At 39.0% G+C, this 22,383-nt stretch overlaps 1 protein-coding gene across 3 annotated transcripts; it reads left to right on the top strand.

The window, feature by feature from the left end:
• On the top strand, positions 7,113–22,113 carry LOC109833924 (protein CELLULOSE SYNTHASE INTERACTIVE 1-like). 3 transcript variants are annotated; one of them, XM_020401789.1, is made up of 9 exons: positions 7,113–7,372; positions 7,835–7,944; positions 8,119–8,255; positions 10,316–10,389; positions 12,799–15,823; positions 16,050–18,594; positions 19,660–20,060; positions 21,490–21,606; positions 21,700–22,113. In XM_020401789.1, the coding sequence occupies exons 4-9, from the start codon at positions 10,373–10,375 to the stop codon at positions 21,838–21,840; spliced, it is 6,246 nt and encodes a 2,081-aa protein (XP_020257378.1). In that variant the 5' UTR covers positions 7,113–7,372; positions 7,835–7,944; positions 8,119–8,255; positions 10,316–10,372; the 3' UTR covers positions 21,841–22,113. The 3 variants fall into 3 exon arrangements, with proteins under 3 accessions (XP_020257378.1, XP_020257379.1, XP_020257375.1); XM_020401790.1 differs by lacking the exon at positions 7,835–7,944 and having other exon boundaries at positions 8,125–8,255; XM_020401786.1 differs by lacking the exon at positions 7,835–7,944.

Below are 22,383 nucleotides of genomic sequence, written 5' to 3'. Positions count from 1 at the left end.
ATGCTACTCTCACCAAGCTCTCACCTGAGCCTTTCGACCTCGGAAGCTCTTGGAGCTAGTGGCCCCGCAGCTCGTTCTGAGTCGGCCCCTCTACTAGCCCTCAAGGAAGCTACCTCCCCTAAGAGCTTGAGATACAAAGTTTGGATCTTCTCCATCCGGCCGAATATCTCTTTCTCCCCCAGCACCCCCCGAACCAAGTAGCTCCGAAGGCTTAGGTAGAGACCGACATTGGAACCCCCTCAAGAACTCTTGTCCCGAGGAATCTAGAACTGCTCGACTGCCCTCGCCCGAGTCAGGTGAGAACCAAGGACCGACCCCCTGACATCGAGATGGTGGGTAGGCTGGTAGCAGTGCTTTGGGTCGGGCTCCTGTTCAAATCGAGGCTCAATCCCTGAAGACACAATTAGGTACTACCTCATCATGTCCCATTCTTCCTCCCCAATCTTAAAGACACGATGAGGATATGGGTACTCTAACCCTGCGGGAGGCGTTGTCTCCTCCCCGACCGGCTCTTTCCTCTGATAGGATAACTCGCTATGGAGGACGGATGCCCCTCCTTCGTTAGCGAAGGTTCTTGCATAGGCTCTAACCTCTTATCGGGGAGCCTCGGCCTGCTCTTCCGCAGTCGACTCGTCCACATGGATGATGTCAGCCTCGACCACCTTGGACGGCACCTGAGGTACTTGCTCTTCATCCCTCCGTGCTCTCCTCCTTCGCCTATGGATGAGGGTGGTGGAAGGCTCCACCTCAGTTGTCTCGGCCTCTATTAGGGCCAATTCACGGCAGATACGCTTTTTCTGGCCTTACCGATGGTCCTTCCTAGGGGTCGACCAGAAGAGCGGACAATGCTATCATCGTTTTCGTTGTCCCAAGGATCAGAACTAAAGCCCTCTCCTGGCCCTTGACGGATAGAGGCACAATCGATATATTGGCCACCCGCAAGACCGAGTTGTCAAGCAGATGCTCTACTCGGCGAGAGCCAACATACGCCTTGATTTGGTCCAGCGTATCCCTCTCGACGTCAAGCAGGTCACCGACCATTAGCATTTCCCTCCTTATCTCATGCCAGTTTGAGAAGCCCAGATCTAAGTCATCCCCCACGACCCAAACAAACTTCTCCTTTTAATCCTTGTTCGAGTCGGGAAGGCCGGTGATGATCTTATACTTGCCCACCATTTGGAAGTGGAAATGGGGCTCGGTCTGGTTCGCTTTAACACTCACCAGATGACCCAAGACTCTCAGAGATGGCTTTATTTCCAACCAATGGCAGATCACCACGAACCCTACCAGGATCACGATGGCATTCGACTTTATCTAGGTCGGTGATACCCCTAGAGTCGTGAAAACTTGTCGAAGAAAAGAGTGCAAGGGCATCAGCAAGCCAAACTCCAAGTGCTTCAAATAAAGTGGACCCTGATTCGGTCCATGGTCATAGACTACCTCCGACCTTGTTGGGGTCATCAGCTCATACTCTCGGGGGATATCAAATCTCCCGTGGAGCGTCCTCATCTATGCTCGGGTCATCTTGGAGTGGAACTCCACCAGAAGAGCTTGTCGATCTACAAGATCTGATGCCATCATAGAGGGGAGAGTAATGATAGGAAAAGATGGACGGGAAGGATATCATGTTCTCAGAAGGGAATTTCAAAAAACAATAACCGCCATTCCTCTAGCCCAACCTTTATATATAGGCAGCTGAATCCACAGCTGTCGGATTCCAATAACCGCCATTCCTCTAGCCCAACCTTTATATATAGGCAGCTGAATCCACAGCTGTCGGATTCTGAACGGTCGGATCAAGATTTGGTCAACGACCAAGATGAACTCTCAGAATCTTAAGTGGCATCTCAGGGATTGAGACACAACCCACTAACCTTGAACAACCTACAATCTGGCACGAAAAGCAAAGTCGTGACAGTTAAAAAGAATGTATGGTGACGTCAGCTACGTGAAATTTGAAAAGACTTTTTAATTCCACCATTTAATGCACGCCCGCACCCATCCAGAGTTGTTCTCATTTCACTCGGACCCAGCCCAACCAGACTCTAAGCGAAAGAGGCCAACTGTTATGGTGTTTTTAGCCCTCGAATTATGGTCATTGCTAGCAACGAACATGTGTCCCCCGACATGCACCGTTCAATCAAATTGACGTAAAGACTATCAGGATCTTGACCTAGTTAACTCGTCGAGTCGGCGTCTCCTTAGGTCGACTCGAAGGGTGATACTTATCGGTCCTCTTATTAAAGATGACTCACCGCGAATCCACTCGACCAGTTATTCGACACCTTATTGGGTCGACTCAAAAGGCGTTATTTCTCGATACCCCCTATTACAAGACAAAAGGATGACTTCAACCTCGAAAAACCCCCCCCCCCCCGCTAACGTGATGGCGACATCATGATTAAATACTTTACATGTGCCATCATTTCTCTATCCCCGATACTATTTATGACACATCGGACCACACCGGCTTAGTATGCAGCCTATCTCATCTCATTAATGCATAAGTGATAGCGCCCATCCCGTGATCGCTCTACGACCGATACCTGTAAAGTAGACGCTAACTCAGCCATCAGCTCATGCTCGGCCAAAAAGACTAGACTACCCTGTTGGGTCCTTTTGTTTTGATGATGATTTACAAACAATTTACATCTAATGTTGTTTGTCTAGTGTTTGTGTTTTGTATTTATTCTAGGCAAATAATATATTAGAGGATGGATGGAATTGAGCTTCAACGATCATATCCAATAGAGGTTGGTGGAATAGTGGAGTGAAGTATAGCAATTCATATTAAAGATTCAAGTTCAAGCTTCATCCGTAAGTTTACCAAGCCGTGCTTATTGAAGACCTTCATCAAGCTTGGGTATATTTAGTTTAGGTTTTTATATTATGTGTGTTAGTACTTTCACGTTTTGGTTTTTGTATATATATAGTTATAAATATATATACATATATGTTCTGGTTTAGCTATATAGATATGAAACAATAGTTATATTCATATACACTTTCATGTTTCATATTCTATTATATTTAAAAAATATTATATTCTTGGTTTATGGACTTGATAATACTATGTTACATCTTTTCCTAAGTCTATAAAGTCAATACAAGAGTTTTCAAAACTTTGGTTTAAGTCAAAACATCAAATTTAAAGTGTATCACATTTACATGTTTTGAACCATTTTGTAAAATGAAGAGTTTTCACATTTGGGATGTTCTTTTTTGAAAACCAGTGTAACATGTTTATTATCATGTTTACAAGCATTCCCGAAAATTTTACATTTTTCTGAATTGTTTGCTATTTTTAAAAGCAGTTTAAAAATCAGATTTCTGCTTTAAACAGGCTGTATACTTGTTATCAGTCGACTGGTTAGTCGACTGATGCAATCAGTCGACCGATCAGTCGACTGAAGAAAATACCTGCAATTTAAAAAAGTTTATGTTTTATTTTGGTCGACTGACCAGTCGACTGATGAGGTCACCAGTCGACTGATAAGGTCCGTCAGTCGACTGATGAGCTGGAAAACACCTCTAACGGTCAGCTCATCAGTCGACTGATGAAAGCCGTCAGTCGACTGATGCTGTAACAGCTAGTTTTTTTTAGCCTTTTACAGATTTAGGTTTTTGGACTTTTTGCCTTGTTTTCTCTTGCCTTTGAGGTTTCTATAAATATCCCCACATATCCTCAGTTCTATTTACCAAGAAGAAAGTTTTTAAAGTGTGTTTAAAGTTTGTTTAGTGTTTGTTTCAAGTTTGTGAATATATTTTTACAAGAGGAAGAAGAGATCATCCTTTGGTGTTTGAGCTTCAAATCATCTCTCTCTCTCTCTCTCTCTCTCTCTCTCTTGATCATATAGAAAAGTTTTCCTAAACTCAATCTAGCTATTTTTTTTGTTTTATTTTCATTTCTATAAGCTAGAATTTATTTGAGTTTAGTTTGATTTATTTACTCTTTGTTTCACACACAACCTATTAAGCTTATTGTATTTACATTCATAGTATAATTTGGGTTGTGGGTTTGTGACTTAGAGTGTGAGCTTACATTGAGTTCTCATCCATATTAGAGAACATTTTGTTGTATCGAGCTTCATTATGAGTTGCACATTGTATTACACTTGGACACCGAGAGAAGTGATTGGTAAGAGACGGGGTCGGTTCCATGAGGAGTGGGGTCGGTAGTAAAGCCTAGTGAGAGGTGGTAATTCCGAACACTTGAGGAAGGTAATACGGGCTAGACCAACACTTAGAGGGTGTGAAGTATATTTGCAATTGTGTGAAGTGTATTAGAGTGCCTAATTGTGAAGTTCACTTTGTATTACACTAGTACACCAAGAGGAGTGTGTGGTGAGAGACGGGGTCGTCCTAAGAGGAGTGGGGTAGGTGGTAATACCTAGAGAGAGGTTGTAATTCCTAACACTTGAGGGACACACGGGCTAGAGACCAACACTTGAGGTAGTAGTTAGTGTGTTTACATTGTGAGTGATTGTAAAGTTTTTAGTGAACTGGAAAACTAAGTGTGAGGTGTAAACGTTTTTCGGGTAAGCGTAGAAAACCCGGTGTGATAGTGGATTTCTCCCCGGGAGTGGGGAGCGGTGACGTAGGATGGAAGGTCCGAACTCCGTGATCATTTCTTGTGTGTTTGAGTTTGGCTTGTGCACTTACATCTTGCTTATCTCTATCACCATTCTCTTTTGTATAATTCATCCACTATATTGTTTGTATTTGTTTATCTTGTTTCACCCTTGTTTATATTGTTTATCCTTGCATATATATCTTATTGTATATCATTCTTGCTAGGATATTTGTTAATAAGTTTTAAATTGGCATAAATCAGATTAGATTAGCATAAACCCTATTCACCCCCCTCTAGGGTTCTTTCCTAGTGGCAATAGAGTGCTTTCAATTGGTATCAGAGCACTTTCATACCCCTCTTGCATGACTATAAAAAAAACTATTCTAAATACAAAGGTAAGTAATTTCTTAGCATTTTTCTCCATTCCGCTGCATTTTCTCATATTCCTACTCAAGCACCTAGCTGACTTGATCGTCGGAGGAACAACAGGGGAACCGATCCCTATCCTCTTACGAGTTGTTACACGTGTAGGAAACAACTCAACTCCAAATCGGATATTCGAAAAAGTGTGCGGCCCCCATACCAACCTAGTTCATATTACCTTCTTTTTTCCTGTGTGATTTAAACTATCAACAACAAGTGAGGCCTAAGCTAATATGTGTGGTCCAAAGTTAGCATCTAGTTTTAGAAATTAATATAAAAGGTTTGAAATTTTTAGATATTAACTTTATCACATGTTAATTTTAGACCTGACATGTTAACTTTAGACATCTCATGTTTATTTAGACCATACATGTTAGCTTTAAATGTTAGATGTTAATTAACTCTAGATGTTAAATTTAACTGTTAATTGTTAACTTTTGCGTGATTTTAGGAGATAGACAGTTTAACCAAAGGAGATGGTCTTCGAGTGATACAACAACAGTTGTTAGAAAAGGAGGAGGAGAGATGATTGTAGAAAGAATAGAAATAACAAATGAGAAATTATGGTGGCAAAAAATATAATAGTTTAAAAATGATAAGGAGAAAGAGAAGGAGGATGCAATGAATGGATGTAGTGGCAAAAGCGATGATGGTTAACGAGAAAGAGGAAAAATTATTCATGACTTTGTGAGAAAAAAATGAGATATTATAGATGGATGGTGAGGATACTTTGGGGATAAAAAAAGCTCTTTTATTTCTCTGCTGAGGTGGCAACTAAAAGAGGGCTTTTTCACAATAAAATGTAAGTAAAACTGTCTAAGCACATGAACCAAAATTAAGGAGTTTGGTCACATGAGATTTCAAATTTTGGGGCCTAGACACAATTCTTCTAAGTTTTTTGGTATCAAAACATCTTTAAAATGTTTTTTATATAGAATAACAAGTAGCTAGGCTTAGTTTTCAACAAATTACTTTAGGATAATTTCTATTCAATTTTCATCCGAACTCCCGAAATACCTCACGTCCATCCTCCTCCCTACTTATTCAACCATACCTCACGTCCACCCTCCTTATTCAACCGTACCTCCACCCTCGTCCACCAACCATGCCCCTAGCTTTATCTATCCTCATTCGCTGCATCTTCTCCCTTCTCTCTCATCCAATTCACTTTCACCTTTCTTCCTCCTTTTCTATCAAGCCTCCTCCTTTTCTTTTCCATCCCCTTTCTTGCCACCAGATCTCCCTACATATAGTTAGCAAATAATCAAAAATGTCCACGAGAGAAAAACCTTCAATTTTAGTCATTTGTTATTTACTACCAATGTGCCTCTCTTCCCCCAACTGGTGGTTTATTCTTTTAATGATATTGTGATCTAATATGCCAATTAAAGGTCGAGAGTCGGATAAGAAAATTGTAAATTTGAAGGTATTTTGTGAGACACCCCAAAGTTTAGGAGCGCATTGCGAGGCAAAAAAAAAAGTTTCAGGTTGTTAGAGCATCTCCAACAGCTTCCCCATCTTCTTGGTATTCTAAAATTTGGAGAATTTTGAGCTTTTTTTTGGTCCAACAGATTCCTCATCTCATTCCCCAAAATGGGGATAGGAGAGAAAAAATAGAGAGCCTTCCCCAAATCTGCAGCATTCTGCAAATATTTGGGGAAGCACTTTTTCACGTTCTTCTAGACTCAACCCACAAAAACAACTCCATCTCCTCATTATAATAATAAATAATTTGGTCAAAATGGGGATTCTTCAAAATAATAAATAATTTATTATTTATTAGTCAAAGATGTAGAATATTTTTATTATTGTAATAAATGCATGATTCTTCAAAATGGGGAAGCTGTTGGAGTTGGAGCAAAAATAATTTGGAGAATATGATATTTGATTCCCCATTTTGGAGAAATTTTTGGAGAAGCTGTTGGAGATGCTCTTACATACCAAACGCCAGTAACGTAGCGGGTTCTGTGAATTAAACCTTAAAAACAGTCCCCACATAGTAAAAATGACACGTGCAGCACACGTGACGAAAGCTGGGGATCCGAAAGAGACAAGCAAACTGCCTTTTGTGCCGTTTCCCTGCAGGCTATTCTACTCCCGCAGGCCATAACCGACCCCCCACAATCGTCCGCCGACACTTCCACCAACAACAACACTACACTCTCGATATAGAATTATTTATTATATATAAAACAATTTACACAAATTATTAGAAAATGAGAAAGGAAAGGACACAGTCTGTAAAAATGATAAATGTATCCTGAGCTGTTGACGCGAGAGAGAGAGAGAGAGGAACTCCCCTTCCAATAATCTCCCCCCCTTCTTTCTCTCACAAACTTGGCGCCGTTTGGACTTCTGCTGCTGAATTCGACAGAGGTCAGTGCTGCTCCGTCGAATTCTTGCTTTTCTTTCATTTTTTTCTGGTCTAAAAATGGGGAATTCGATCTGTTTCAGCTCGTGAATTGATACAAGTTTGGACCTTTTTTATATATATATATAATTGAATTCTGGGTTCTGATTGGTCATCTGAAGATCTTGATTCTTTGTAGCCTAAAACTGTAGTGTGGTTCTGGTTTCATTATTAGGGATTTTGATTTAGTTGCCATCTTGGTATCCATTTCGCCGCCGCCAATTTTGTGTCAGTTGGACTGAAAAAAAGATTTGCATATGTTTATAAGTTTGCGTCAGTCTGTCTGACATACGAATAGCAGAGTAAACATTGGTTATGTTTTAACTTCCCAATTATGTTAAATGCAGTAATGTTTTGTGTAATTGTATACGAGTGGTCCTTAAGATGTTCTCGCATACGGTTTTCAAGCAATTAGTTATTATTAACAGATGCAGGAACATGCTTGTAGCCTTCAGATCTGTCGAACTGCATTGTTGATGTTGAGGATTCAGCACTGAAGAAATTGCTGTTTGCTAGTGTTGTCCATCGAATTGTTGAGGTTTTTTAACTTTTTATTTCTGGGAGGGAAGAGGATTTATTCACAAAATTTAACCATGAATAGATGTCAACAGGAATGGTTTGATAAGTCAAATTTTGTAGCCGTATGTTGGTGAAATTGGAATTATGGTGTTTATTATGGTCAACAGGGTTTTGCTTCTCTATCTTTTGTCAGGGTCAGTTTGAATGCAAAGCTCGGAACAGATTTCAATTTGATTTGGGGGTGGGTCTTTGAATTGAGCAAAACTGGCGGCAGCACTTGCTTGGAGGTATTCTGGCGCAAATGGAGGAAACCATGGAGCTGGAGATCTGGTATGTACCTATTTATTTACTAATTTCTATGCACTATGTTGATGCTTCTTAATTGTTTCTTGTGTTGTTTATTGTTTGCCAATGACATTGTTAACTCCTCCTGGGTATGACAGTCTATTGATAACTGATGTTCCCTGTGACCAAAAGTGAGAATGAGGTAAAAAGATTGCTAGTTGGCTTAATTTACAACATTATGTGTTTGAGTAAGTTAATCTTTTCAATTATTATATCTAGCCACTGACCCCGGTCATAAATGCATGACACCCTTGTGTAAGGCTTTCTTGCACTAGTTCTTGGAGCTGCTCGTGTCAAATGTTGCATATGTAAAATGTTGCAGAGATATGTACATTAAATTCTCCACGAGAAAGATAATTCATACTTGATGCTTTCTGCTTTCTGTCTATATTGAAAAACAAAATGAAAACTGACGCTTCATTTTAATACATTTCTATTGAACTCAGATAGACTGATTTTCTGCACTTCAATAGTTTCTGCAGAACAAGAAAAAATGGTCAATTGGATAGAAAATGCATGATGTGATAATCAATTAAATATAGTAGACAATTGTTCCCTTTCCTCTCGTTTGTCTTCATTGTGAAGATCATGGAAACTTCTAATTCTGTATTTATATGAGAAATTAAGAGACCTATGACATGCTGAATCCATGCTACTTAATGAGTTCCGACTAAAATATGAATTCACACGTGAAGGGTACATGATCCAGGCTCCTCACAGGATATTCATTGAATCTGGATGTGCTACTACTTTTATGTAGTCTATATAATCTAAGCTCAGCACCGGAGTCACCTGTCATATAGTTCTGTTCTCATCGTTCTTAGATACAAATCTAACCTGCCCGCCTGAGTTTAAGTTAGTGAACAGATTTAACAGTCAAAACTCAGCTAGCCTTTTACAATTGGATCTAACCAGATCCGAGAACCATTGGACCCTCATGTGTAATATTCACGGCCTTGGATGACTCAGACCAGACCTTATTATGGACTGGTTCCATATGGGGCATGAATCAAATATGTGTTCGTTGTAACATGTATGACATATACTTCACGGCATATATCTTACTCATGCATGTTGGTTATTGTGAGTATCTGGTATTCAACATTTTGCTTTGAATTCTCCATCACGTAATGAGTGGGGTCAACAAAGTTAGAAAAATGTTATCACAATCAAGAGTCTGCAGAGTAAAGAAAAACAACGGTAATAGGCAAACCTTAGATAAGTGCATCGAATAGAAATCCAACGCGTATAAAAACTAAAATAGAGTTGTCTTATGCAAGGGAAGTACTAGTCAAATCTAGGCCTAGTCTAAGGATAACAATCCCAAACAACATGGAGAGTCTATCCCTTTAGCAAGTTCTTGAATACGGACAACATACTTACTAACCTTACACTTTAATCTGGTGAGCATCAAATAGGATAATAAAATGATCAACAAAATTCAAATATCCTCATATCTAAAACTATGTTTTACCTCGTCCATCATACCCAAACTTAACCAAGTCAACTATGAAATAGTTTTAAATATCTTTAGTTTACTTAATTTTGGTACGCCACTGGGTATGAATCCAGTCTGGGTTGGGGTCAAGTAGTCTATATAGTACATGGGACTTGTGACTGGACTGGGTCCATGTTGCGTCCATGTAAACGGTATTTAGACACTATGTCTTCCTCCTGACATATACTCATCCATCAGCAGGCGTCATCCAGGTCTGGGTCAGATCCAGGTTCAGCTTATGGAACCAGGGATTTTTAAAAGCTCAGAGTCCAACCCATCTAAACTGTACGATCTAAGACTGTAAAACCTGTGGAAGGAACTTAAACATGAAGCATTGTTTGGCAGTACATAAGTCAAGACAATTATATTTAATAATCTATTCTCAAATTGATGAATGACAGATTATTATTTTACAAAATCTGCAATGGTAGTGTTTCACAATCTGCTCTTGTGGTCTGCAATGCTAAACTATCTTTTCAAGAAGCTGGCTGCTTTCTCTTGTAGATGTCTTCTCAGTCTAATATTGTTTTTTCTTTGATGATCGCAGGGGAGTAATGTGGATTTTAAAGTTCAGGAACAGGGACCTTCGACTCCCCACTCTGTCATGAAGGTGGGCTCAAGGTGAGATACAATTCTTACTTGAGATGTTGATCTTAAATGTTAGGTCTTTCAAAGCTAAGCACGACATTAACCCATATAATTGACTCCCCACTCTGTCATGGAGGTGGGCTCAAGGTGAGATACAATTCTTACTTGAGATGTTGATCTTAAATGTTAGGTCCTTCAAAGCTAAGCACGACATTAACCCATATAATACATCTGTATACAAATACATTTTACATGTGAATAGTGGTAGTCTGATAACATTGTTGTTGTTCTGCGTTATGCTTTTTGAAGTGCTTGTAGGATTTGTACTATTTACAAGGTGAAGATATTTAGTCATTAGCAAATTATGTAAAAATTAACTAAATGATGTCAAGATGATCTGTATAGCAATAATACTTGTAGAACTGATCTAAATCCTTAAGTTCTTTTGTAGTTTGTATGTTGGAAGTCACCTTAAGCCTCAAAATATATTCTTAAAATTTGGTCATCACCTAGAGGTTTATGCCATTATATATTAATATAAAATCAATATCAATCGTAAAATTAAAATCTTGAATCAACTCAGAAAATGGTCACTTCCTTGCTGTTCTAGCACTACAACTTTTGGGTGATATTGTTGCCGCATATATCAACTACATCTTGTGTCGCTACGAGGAGCTAGTGAAATTTGGATGTCGGACTTAACATTGTATGTAGCTGAGATTTAAAAATGATATAAATTTAGCATGTGATCATTTGTTATAAGTTGCAGATGAATCTACCAACCTTGAGTGTCATGCAATACCTTAGGTGACAGTATAGCTTGTCATTGTGATGGCTGTTTAGTCCGTTCAGCTGTGTGAGAGTTATAATATTGGATCGTACCTTGCTTTATATAATACATTTCTTCATGGCTTTGTGAAGGCGAAAGGCGCATTGTTTATTACTGTGTTAGCTAGTACCGTTGGTGATAGATATTGGCATATTGTTTATTATTGTGTAATATCTTGTACTTGTGGTGATAGATGCAATATGGATCCATAAGTTGTGCATTAGGGTGAATAATCTGTTTCACCTGATTTCATAGGCATCTGGTCAAAGCTGTATTCACCTATTCGAGGTGGAATTCTAAATGTTTTCTTAAATTTTTTTAAAGCTCTCTACTTTTGTCGTCAATTGGAGAAGGAAACAAAATCTTTTTCTTTTTAGATAACCTATTTGAAAATAGTTAATTGTGTGCTTTTGATTCATATCACTCTGTTAAAACCAATGAATTTGTGCATTTTGAGCACTGCATGAAAATTAAAAATTCTTGCATTGTTACATGGATTTTGGGCTCCTAGCCTTTACTGCTAATGAGCTAACTAGGAAATGTATTTTGGCATTAAAGAATTGACTATCTATAAAATTCTTATTGGAAATATGTAGCAAAGTGTACATCTTTCAGTTTAGGCATATTTGTCATTACTGGCCAAGCTCATTGACTAGGGATTGTAACCAACTGGGGCACTTAAATGGTGTGGATGCTGATATTTGTCGTTCAAACGTCTTAAATTATAAATATTTTTAGCATAGATCGTATGCTTATGTTCAACATCAACCTTCCCATCCATTTGGAATGGCTTATAAAGCAATTTAAAACTGATATGTATACGATCATTGCTACCACCTCCAAGGTGCTGCCAGATTTACTTTTGCCTGCTGCCACAGCTCATACGCAGTATAAATGCTGCCTCTATAGTTTCTACTTTCATTATTTCTTTGAAATAAAACTGATATATCTTCAAGATAAGTGTAGAGGATTCGGTCCTTTTCTTACTGCTGTATTCATGGAATGGTTGATATTGAATTAGATCTGAATAAGATCACTTGGGGATTATGCTTTTTCAAATGCAGTTCTATTTTCTGTACAGATGATTACAATATAAACAATCAACTATGAGGATTCTGAGATTTACGTTGCTATTTTTATTGGTTTCTTTGACTAAAATTCTTGAGGAAAAAAAAGTTATTACGGCAGGAACATGCAACAGAAGGAAGTGTAGAAAACCTAGTTTGTTGTATCAAAGCTTAACTTGTTATTTACACTCAACAAAAGAAGAAGAGAAATATCATGCATATTATGAAAAATATGATTTTCAGAATAGATTGATATCATTAGATTATCATGTGAGGTTGAATATAATGAAAAAGTAGCATAATCAAGATCAGTATCATTATTATCCACACAAAGCTGAATAATTGTTTCTTCATTCTTCCACCAAGATAAACTTATTATCTCAATAAATTGGTTTGTTAATTGATTTTTTATAAGGAAATTCAGATCCAATTCTTTGATTGACATCTCACCGCATGCTAGTGATTTTTGAACCTTTAACATCAAACAAGTGGCCGGCTGGGTTGTTACTATGATCACTCAGCACTTAATACTTAATTTTTGTGCAGTATGGAGGATCCAGATGGAACAGTAGCCAACGTTGCCCAATGTATTGAACAACTACGCAGGAGTACCTCATCAGTTCAAGAGAAAGAGAACTTACTAAAGCAGTTGCTTGATCTAGTTGAAACGAGGGGAACTGCTTTGGGAGCTGTTGGTTCTCATTCCCAAGCAGTTCCAATACTTGTTTCTCTCCTCAGGTCAGGGTCATTTGGTGTAAAGATGCAGGCTGCTGCTGTTCTGGGCTCTCTTTGTAAGGAAGAAGAACTGAGGATAAAAGTGCTACTTGGTGGTTGCATCCCTCCACTTCTTTCCCTTCTTAAATCTAGCTCAGAAGAAGGTCAAGTTGCAGCTGCAAAGACTATTTTTTCTGTGTCCCAAGGTGGCTCTAGGGACCATGTTGGATCAAAGATCTTTGCGACCGAGGGAGTAGTTCCCGTTCTTTGGGACAAGATAAACAATAGCCTTAAGAATGGAAGTGCGGTGGATACTCTACTTACTGGAGCATTGAGGAACCTATCTAAAAGTACAGATGGGTTCTGGGACGCAACAGTAGACTCTGGTGGCATGGATACACTTGTAAAATTGCTTGCAACAGGAAACACAAGTACCCTAGCAAATGTTTGCTACCTTCTTGCATGTATGATGTTAGAAGATGCATCCATCTGTTCCAAGTTTTTATCTGCTGATGCAACAAGACTACTACTCAAGCTACTTGGTCCTGGTAATGAAATTAGTATTAGAGCTGAGGCTGCAGGGGCCCTCAAGTCTCTATCAGCACAAAATAAGGAGGCAAGGCTGAAAATTGCTAGTTCTAATGGGATCCCTGCATTAATTAATGCCACTATAGCTCCATCTAAGGAGTTTATGCAGGGGGAGTCCGCCCAAGGATTGCAGGAAAATGCAATGTGTGCCCTGGCAAACATCTCAGGTGGATTGACAAATGTCATTTCTAGCCTTGGTGAAAGCCTGGAGTCATGTAATTCCTCCACTCAGATTGCTGATACTCTTGGTGCTTTAGCTTCAGCGCTGATGATATATGATACCAGTGCTGATTCTACTAGGGCTTCAGACCCCATCACCATCGAGAAGATGTTGGTGAAGCAGTTCAAACCAAAAGTATCAATTCTTGTTCAGGAGAGGACAATAGAAGCATTGGCCAGCTTGTACGGAAATGCTATTCTCTCAGCAATGCTTGCCAACTCTGAGGCTAAGCGTCTGCTTGTTGGTTTGATCACCATGGCAACTGGAGAGTTGCAAGATGAGCTTATGAGGTCTCTTCTTACACTTTGCAACAAAGAATGTAGTCTGTGGGATGCATTGAAAGGCCGTGAAGGGGTTCAGTTGTTGATTTCTCTTCTTGGACTATCATCAGAACAACAACAAGAATGTTCGGTCTCTCTTCTTTGCCTTCTATCTGATGAGAATGATGAAAGCAAATGGGCCATAACTGCTGCTGGAGGCATACCTCCACTTGTTCAAATTCTGGAAGTAGGGTCTTCAAAGGCTAAAGAAGATTCTGCAAGAATCCTTGGAAACCTTTGCAACCACAGTGATGACATTCGTGCATGCATTGAAAGTGCTGATGCTGTTCCTGCTTTGTTGTGGCTTCTGAAAAACGGGAGTGAGAGTGGGAAAGGAATTGCAGCAAACACATTGAACCATCTCATCCGCAAGTCAGATAAGAGCACAATTAGCCAGCTCTCTGCACTATTAACTAGTGAGCAGCCAGAGTCTAAGGTCTATGTTTTAGATGCACTGAGAAGCATTCTTTCCGTTGCACCGTTCAATGAAATTATACATGAAGGAAGTGCTGCAAAAGATGCAATTAAGACAATGATAAAGATCTTGAGCAGTATAAATGAAGAAACTCAAGCTAAATCGGCATCAGCTCTTGCTGGGATTTTTCACTACCGCAAAGACTTGAGGGAAAGTTATATTGCATTGGAGACCTTTTGGTCAATGATGAAGCTGCTGAGCGTGGACTCCGATGAAATTTTGAAGGAGGCCTCATGCTGTCTTGCTGCTATTTTTCTTTCAATCAAGCGCAACAAGGAAGTTGCTGCTGTTGCTAGGGATGCATTGGCTCCATTAACTCTGCTTGCTAATTCCTCAGATCTTGAAGTGGCTGAACAAGCAACCTGTGCTTTGGCTAATCTTCTTCTGGATACCGAAATATCACTGAGATCGTCTCCTGAGGAGATTATATTACCGGTTACACGAATTCTGCGAGATGGCACAACTGATGGAAAAACTCATGCAGCATCTGCAATTGCCCGTCTTCTTCAGTGTCATTCTTTAGATAATACACTATTTGATAGGTTAAATTGTGCCGGGACAGTTCTTGCACTCATTTCTCTTCTAGAATCTGTCAGCATTGATGCTGCTGCAACATCAGAAGTTCTTGATGCGCTCTCCTTGCTTTTGAGATTAAAGGAAACATCTAATTGCATGAAACCTCCATGGGCAGTCCTTGCGGAGAACTCCTATTCAGTAGCCCCTCTAGTTTCCTGTATAGCTAATGGAACACCCTCACTTCAAGATAAAGCTATTGAAATTGTTGCAAGACTATGTCGAGACTGGCCCACTATTGTAGGTTCTGCTATTGGTGAAAATTCTGGCTGTGTCACATCAATTGCAAGGCGGGTTATTGGCTCTGATAATTCTAAAGTTGTAGTTGGGGGAAATGCACTTCTGATATGTGCTGCAAAAGAGCATAGCCAGTTGGTGGTAGAAGGTTTAATGGAATCAAACTTGCGCAATCATCTCATTCATTCTCTCATTGGAATGCTAAATCCTTCAAACTCATCCTCTTATCTGAGGGACAGCGATGCAATTGAAATAAGCATCCACCGTATTCATAGACAATATGAAGTGGATGAGGGTAGCAGAGTGGTGACAGGTAACATTATTGCTGCTTGGTTACTTTCTGAACTCGCTTGTCATGATACGAGAAGTAAGGTTGTAATGATTGAAGCTGGAGCTATTGATGCTATAACCAACAAGATTTCTCAGTCCATGCTAAGTACACAGGTATTGCTTACCTCCTCTTAGGAAACTAGGGGCTTTTCGTTGCATCTTAGCTCAACATGAAGCCTTTTGTTTTCATTTGGAGTTTAATGTTTTTTTACAGATAAATGAGTATCTTAGCAATGTCTCTTTATTACATGTTTCTTTCCAGTTTGTGGTTATATATAGTGCTGGGCTGTGTGGTTGTCAACCTTGGTGCTCATTCTAACCTCTACTTAAAATTGTGCAGGTTGATTTGGATGAGGATAGTAGCATGTGGGTTTGCGCTTTACTTCTTGCTCTGTTATTTGAAGAGAGAGAAATTATGCAGTCTGATGCAACAATGCAAACTATTCCTATTCTTCAAAATATGCTGAAATCGGAGGATTCAGCAAGCAGATATTTTGCTGCACAAGCATTGTCCAGCCTTGTCTGTAATGGCAGTAGAGAGACTCTGTTAGCTGTTGCTAATTCTGGAGCTGCTTCTGGGCTTATATCCTTGCTTGGCTGTGCTGAGACTGATATAGCTGAGCTTTCACAATTATCAGATGATTTCTTTTTGGTTCGAAATCCAGAACACGTGGCTCTAGACAGATTGTTCAAGGATGAAGAAATTAGGGTTGGCACGACTTCTCTGAAAGCAATACCTGCAATTGTTGATTTACTCAAACCAATCCCTGAGAGACCTGGCGCTCCATACTTGGCATTGGGCCTTCTGAGTCAGCTTGCAGTAGATTGCCCTTCTAACATGCTTGCAATGGCAGAAGCCGGGGTTCTAGAGGCTATTACTAGATATCTTTCACTTGGTCTGCAAGAAGCAGCAGAAGAGGCTGCTACTGACTTATTAGGTCTTCTATTCAGCAATGCTGAAATAAGGAGACATGAGTCTGCTTTTGGTGCTGTCAATCAGCTTGTTGCGGTCCTACGTCTTGGTGGAAGAAACTCAAGATACCGTGCAGCTAAAGCATTGGAGAGCTCATTCTCCTCGGATCATATCAAGAACAGCGAGCCTGCTAGGCAAGCTGTTAGACCTCTTGTGGAGATGCTAAGCACTGGCTATGAAAGAGAACAGCATGCTGCAATGTCGGCACTTGTGAGGATCTTACGTGATAATCCATCCAAAGCACTTTCGATTGGAGATATTGAAATAAATGCAGTTGGTGTTCTTTGTCGGATTCTTTCTTCCAACTGCTCAGTGGAGTTGAAGGGAGATGCTGCAGAATTGTGCAGTGTTCTGTTTGTAAATACAAGAATTCGCTCTACAGTGGCTGCTGCTCACTGCGTGGAGCCTCTGGTATGTCTGTTGCTTATGGAGTTTAGCCCTGCTCAGCATTCTGTTGTCCGAGCATTGGATAACCTGCTAGGTGATGATCAATTAATAGAGTTGGTGTATGCACATGGTGCCCTTGTTCCTCTAGTTGGTCTTTTGTTTGGTAAAAGTTACCCACTTCATGAGATAATCTCTAGAGTGTTGGTGAAGTTAGGTAAGGATAGGCCAGCTTGTAAATTGGAAATGGTGAAAGCTGGAGTGATTGAAAGTATTCTCAATATCCTCCACGAAGCTCCTGATTTTCTCTGCACAGCATTTGCAGAGTTACTACAATCACTGACCAATAATGTTAGCATCGCTAAGGGTCCATCAGCAGCCAAAATTGTTGAGCCTCTTTTTCTTCTGCTGTCTAGACCTGAACTTGGTTCTTGTGGACAGCAATGTGCGTTGCAGGTTCTTGTTAATGTTTTGGAGCATCCTGAATGCCGTGCTGAATGTGGCCTGACACCTCAGCAGACCGTTGAACCTGTTACAGCTTTACTGAGCTCACCGTATCGAGGAGTTCAGCAATTGGCTACAGAACTATTATATCACCTTCTTCTGGAAGAATCTCTTCAAAGGGCGACTATAACAGAACAAGCAGTTGGTCCTCTCATTCAAGTTCTGGGGTCAGGTGTCAATATCTTACAACAAATAGCTATTAAAGCTCTTTTTAATCTTGCACTAGCTTGGCCAAATGCAATTGCAAAAGAAGGTGGTGTTTACGAGTTATCCAAATTGTTACTGCAATCCGAGCCCTCGTTACCTCATGTTACATGGGAAGCTGCTGCATCCATTTTATGCAGCATTCTGCAGTACAGTTCTGAGTTTTACTTGGAAGTGCCTGTTGCTGTATTGGTACAGTTACTTCATTCTGGAATGGAGAGTACAGTCATTGGCGCATTGAATGCTCTACTCGTGTTGGAAACTGATGATTCAACCAGTGCAGAAGCAATGGTCGAAAGTGGTGCTGTAGAGGCACTTTTGGACCTTCTGCGAAGTCATCAGTCTGAGGAAACTGCAGCAAGACTGCTTGAGACACTGCTGAACAACGTGAAGATAAGGGAAACAAAAGCCGCTAAAGCTGCCATTTCTCCGCTATCTTTATACCTTCTAGATCCACAAACACAATCTCAACAGGGAAGGTTGCTCTCAGCTCTTGCTCTTGGAGATCTTTTCCAGAATGAAGGACTTGCTCGATCTCCTGATGCTGCTTCAGCATGTCGAGCTCTGGTAAATCTCCTTGAGGATCAACCAACAGAAGAAATGAAAGTTGTAGCTTTATGTGCACTGCAAAACCTTGTAATGTACAGCCGAACAAATAAAAGAGCTGTTGCAGAAGCTGGTGGTGTTCAGGTTGTGCTGGATCTTATAAACTCTAGTGAACCAGACACATCTGTTCAAGCAGCGATGTTTGTTAAACTACTATTTTCTAATCACACGATCCAAGAGTATGCTTCTAGCGAAACAGTGAGAGCTATTACTGGTAATTTCCAACTATTCAGACCTTTTCCCCCCCCACTTACTCATCCATTTTTTGTCCTGCTGTGTTCTTTGTAGAAGTTTTCTCTAGCTGCAACATACCTAGTAACACTTTAATGGAGATACATATCTATCAGGGACTTTTAGGGGAGCTTTTGTATATTGACTATTCAAAGCTCAGGATATTTATTATATTACATTATATTTTATGTGTTTCTGCTGTGTGAAGAAATCAACCCTATCTTCTATTTCTTCAGCAGCTGTAGGAAATTCTAGCTTATCATTTTCCAATTGACTTCTGTTCAACACTGTTCAAAAATTTAATGCATGCTGTACATTACTGAATAGGATATGCTTGATTATAATAGAAAAGAGAACTCAAACAATTAACTTAGTTATTTCTTCTAAATTCTAATGAATACCACTAAACTTCAACTTTTAGACTGATGAGAAATACATGCTCATATATGGATGGCCAATCGTATGCGTTTCACAATGCAAATGTTCATGTTCATGCGATAAAGACCATGCATCGGATTTTATTGTAGACAAGTTCCAAATGATATTGGATATTGAGTGAGAGCATGTAAGGTTCTAACACCATTTATATGAGAAACTAGCATTTTGGTGCTAAGACTGTAAGAGCTGTGCCTTAAAAGTGACAATGTCACATGTAGTATGTCTGTAATCTTTATAGTTCTCTATGGATTACAAATGTCTGCTAGATTTCCTTCTCAATAAGGAATATCCATCACTCACATGCTTTGGATCTGTTTTCTTAGAGGATTCATAATTTAAGCAATAATAAATGCAAAATTTTCCTTCTCAGCAACTTTTAAGCTTTTACATTTTGCTATTGGAGGAACAATTACTCTAAAACTCAGGAGAGAATATCTTGATGTCCATTCTCATCAAAAGAGAAGAGTAATACGTGTCCTTTTAAAAACAGTGTTGGAAAAATCTATTACTTCCCCTTGCCATTTTATTTTCCGTTAAAAAGATTGTTATGATCCATTTGATAGTACATTCAATATCTGATTTTTTAATTTTTTATTGGGGACCTCTGTAGCTGCCATTGAGAAGGACATCTGCATCAGTGAGAGTGTTAATGAGGAATACTTGAAAGCACTAAATGCATTATTTAGCAATTTCCCTCGTTTGAGAGCCACAGAGCCTGCTACATTAATCATTCCTCATCTCGTCACATCTCTTAGGGCTGGTTCCGAGGCAACTCAAGAAGCAGCACTGGATTCACTTTTTCTTCTCGCATCAGAGGCTATCCCTCTACTACAATATTTGATTCAGTCTGGCCCACCTCGCTTTCAAGAGAAAGCTGAATTCCTTCTGCAATGTTTGCCTGGGACGCTGACGATAACTATAAAGCGTGGTAATAATTTGAGACAATCAGTGGGAAACCCTAGTGCATACTGCAAGATCACTCTGGGAAATACTTCACCTAGACAAACTAAGGTAAGTTGCTGGTTGATCTTCATCTTGAGTGTTAAAATTGTCTGTGAAAATCTTCAATTCTTCTTAGGCATGTCAAATTCATCAATTCATCTTAACTTTTTTGTGTTCTAGTTTACAAGGAAGAAATCCAACATTTCTTTCTTATATTGAGATAGGGGCTAAGTAGTAATGTGCATAGATCACATTTGACAGATTGTTTGGGGATATTTTCAGTTGGGATTTTCATTTGGGGACATTTTGTTTGGGATAATTCATCATGTCATCTTTTATTTTGTGTTCTTGTTTACAATGAATAGATTCCCAAACCTGAATCCTATATTTTGAGTTTTTTTTGGGGTTTTGTTCAGTGGACTAAAACCTGCTTGTTTGGTTATATTTTCAGTTGGGAATTTCATTTGGGGACATTTTGTTTGGGATAATTCATCATGTCATCTTATATTTTTTGTGCTCTTGTTTACAACGAATAGATTCCCAAACCTGAATCCTATATTTTGAGTTTTTTTTTTTGTTCAGTGGACTAAAACCTGCTTGTTTGGTTTGAGTAGGTTACGTTTTTCATTTGGCTCTTTTTTGGGTTTGGGAAGGTGGAGCCAATTGTTTGCTTCTTAGGAAGACATACATGATGTGTTATTATAATTACAAATCCCATCACACGCTCAGACATATGCATCACATAATACATGTTTACACTAAACAGGAAGAAATGACATTTAGATTAATAGCTAATCAGCCTATCGAAGTTTCCTCATCCTCTGCTTGCATGGTTTTGCAAATCATTGACTGAACTTACTGAAAATAATGGCATACCATCGCATGATTTTCCTTAAGCTACTACACTTGGTTTCAAGATGTTATATAATCTGTGATGGTATATCATGCAAAATAGATGTGCGTGCAGTATTTTTCCACTGTTCATTTCAGTGCATAGACGTGCACGAGACTTGGTATTTCAATGTTGTATTCATCGTATTGCATCTGCATGCTGTTTCTTTACAAATTCTACAAATGAAGAACCAATGTCTGCAAATTGAGTAATCCGATAACTTGCACCAAAAAAAAGTACATTATTATTAAGCAAGTAGTAAAAAAATTAATTAATCAAATACCCACAAATTATTAAACAGATAAGTAACAAAAAACTATGAAAAAGTTTTAAAAAAAGAGAGATGAAAAAGACAAAATAAAAGCATATTTAATAGCACGATGAAAAGTATATAAAAAGAGAGAAGAAAATGAATAAAATAAAAGAACATATAATAGCATGAGAGAATTAAGGATATAGCGCATGTTTCGAGAAAAAAAATAGTGGTTGTTACTTCAATATATAGTATAGATTTGCTTTAACTGCTCTGTCATTTTGCCCTCTTTCTTGATGCATTCAGGTATTGCGACAAATCTTATATATTTGTTATCACCACTTTGTCTTCAGGTTGTCTCAACGGGCCCTTCACCTGAATGGGATGAAGCTTTTGCATGGGCACTTGACAGTCCTCCTAAAGGCCAGAAGCTGCACATAACTTGCAAGAATAAGAGTAAAATCGGCAAGGTAATGCACAAGAGCATGGTTTAAAAAAAACTCTCTTTTTAATGTGTTCCCTTTTATGGATTTTTGCTCAACTTTTCTTGGTTGAAAATGCAGAGCTCATTCGGGAAAGTAACCATTCAGATTGATCGAGTGGTTATGTTAGGATCGGTCTCTGGAGAGTATACTCTACTGCCTGAAAGCAAAAGCGGACCGTCTAGAAATTTGGAAATTGAATTTCAGTGGTCCAACGAATAAATTCATCTGAGGTATATGACATATTCTTTTGTAATTGTTGTGTAGGAAATAAAATCATATAATTCTACATTCCCCTGATTTCCGGTTCATAATGTGTCCTCATAATGTCAATAGATGTTACTTTTCTTCGTTTTGTATTTGAATCATTCTTTCATTGTTTCCTTTATATTCGTAGTATTTCTTTTCCTGTTGTTATGAAAGTGACGAGCAGAGATAGGTTCATTATACTGATTCAAAATGGTCAGCAATTTTGTGTGCTGTTTTCATATTTATTTTTTGATAAATAGCTTGATAAATATTGCAAGAAATTCTTTATAATTGATGTTTAGTCTTTACTGATTGCATAAATTTTCTTGGATGATGTCTGCTATCCTAGATTTACAGTTTGCCACGTAATATTTGAACACAAGTAATTTGGTGTCAATTACATCAAATTCCATGAATTCAAAAGCTTCAAATAGCGGAAGAAGATTCAAAACTTCCAAGATGTTTTACTAAGCTTTCGGCTTCAAGATGCTCTAGTTAAATATTGCATTCCAGTTG

This window comes from Asparagus officinalis, chromosome 3 (genome assembly GCF_001876935.1).
Source record: "Asparagus officinalis chromosome 3, Aspof.V1, whole genome shotgun sequence".
Lineage (NCBI taxonomy): Eukaryota > Viridiplantae > Streptophyta > Magnoliopsida > Asparagales > Asparagaceae > Asparagus > Asparagus officinalis.
Note: the sequence above shows the minus strand (reverse complement) of the source record. Positions and strands in the feature narration are given on the sequence as shown.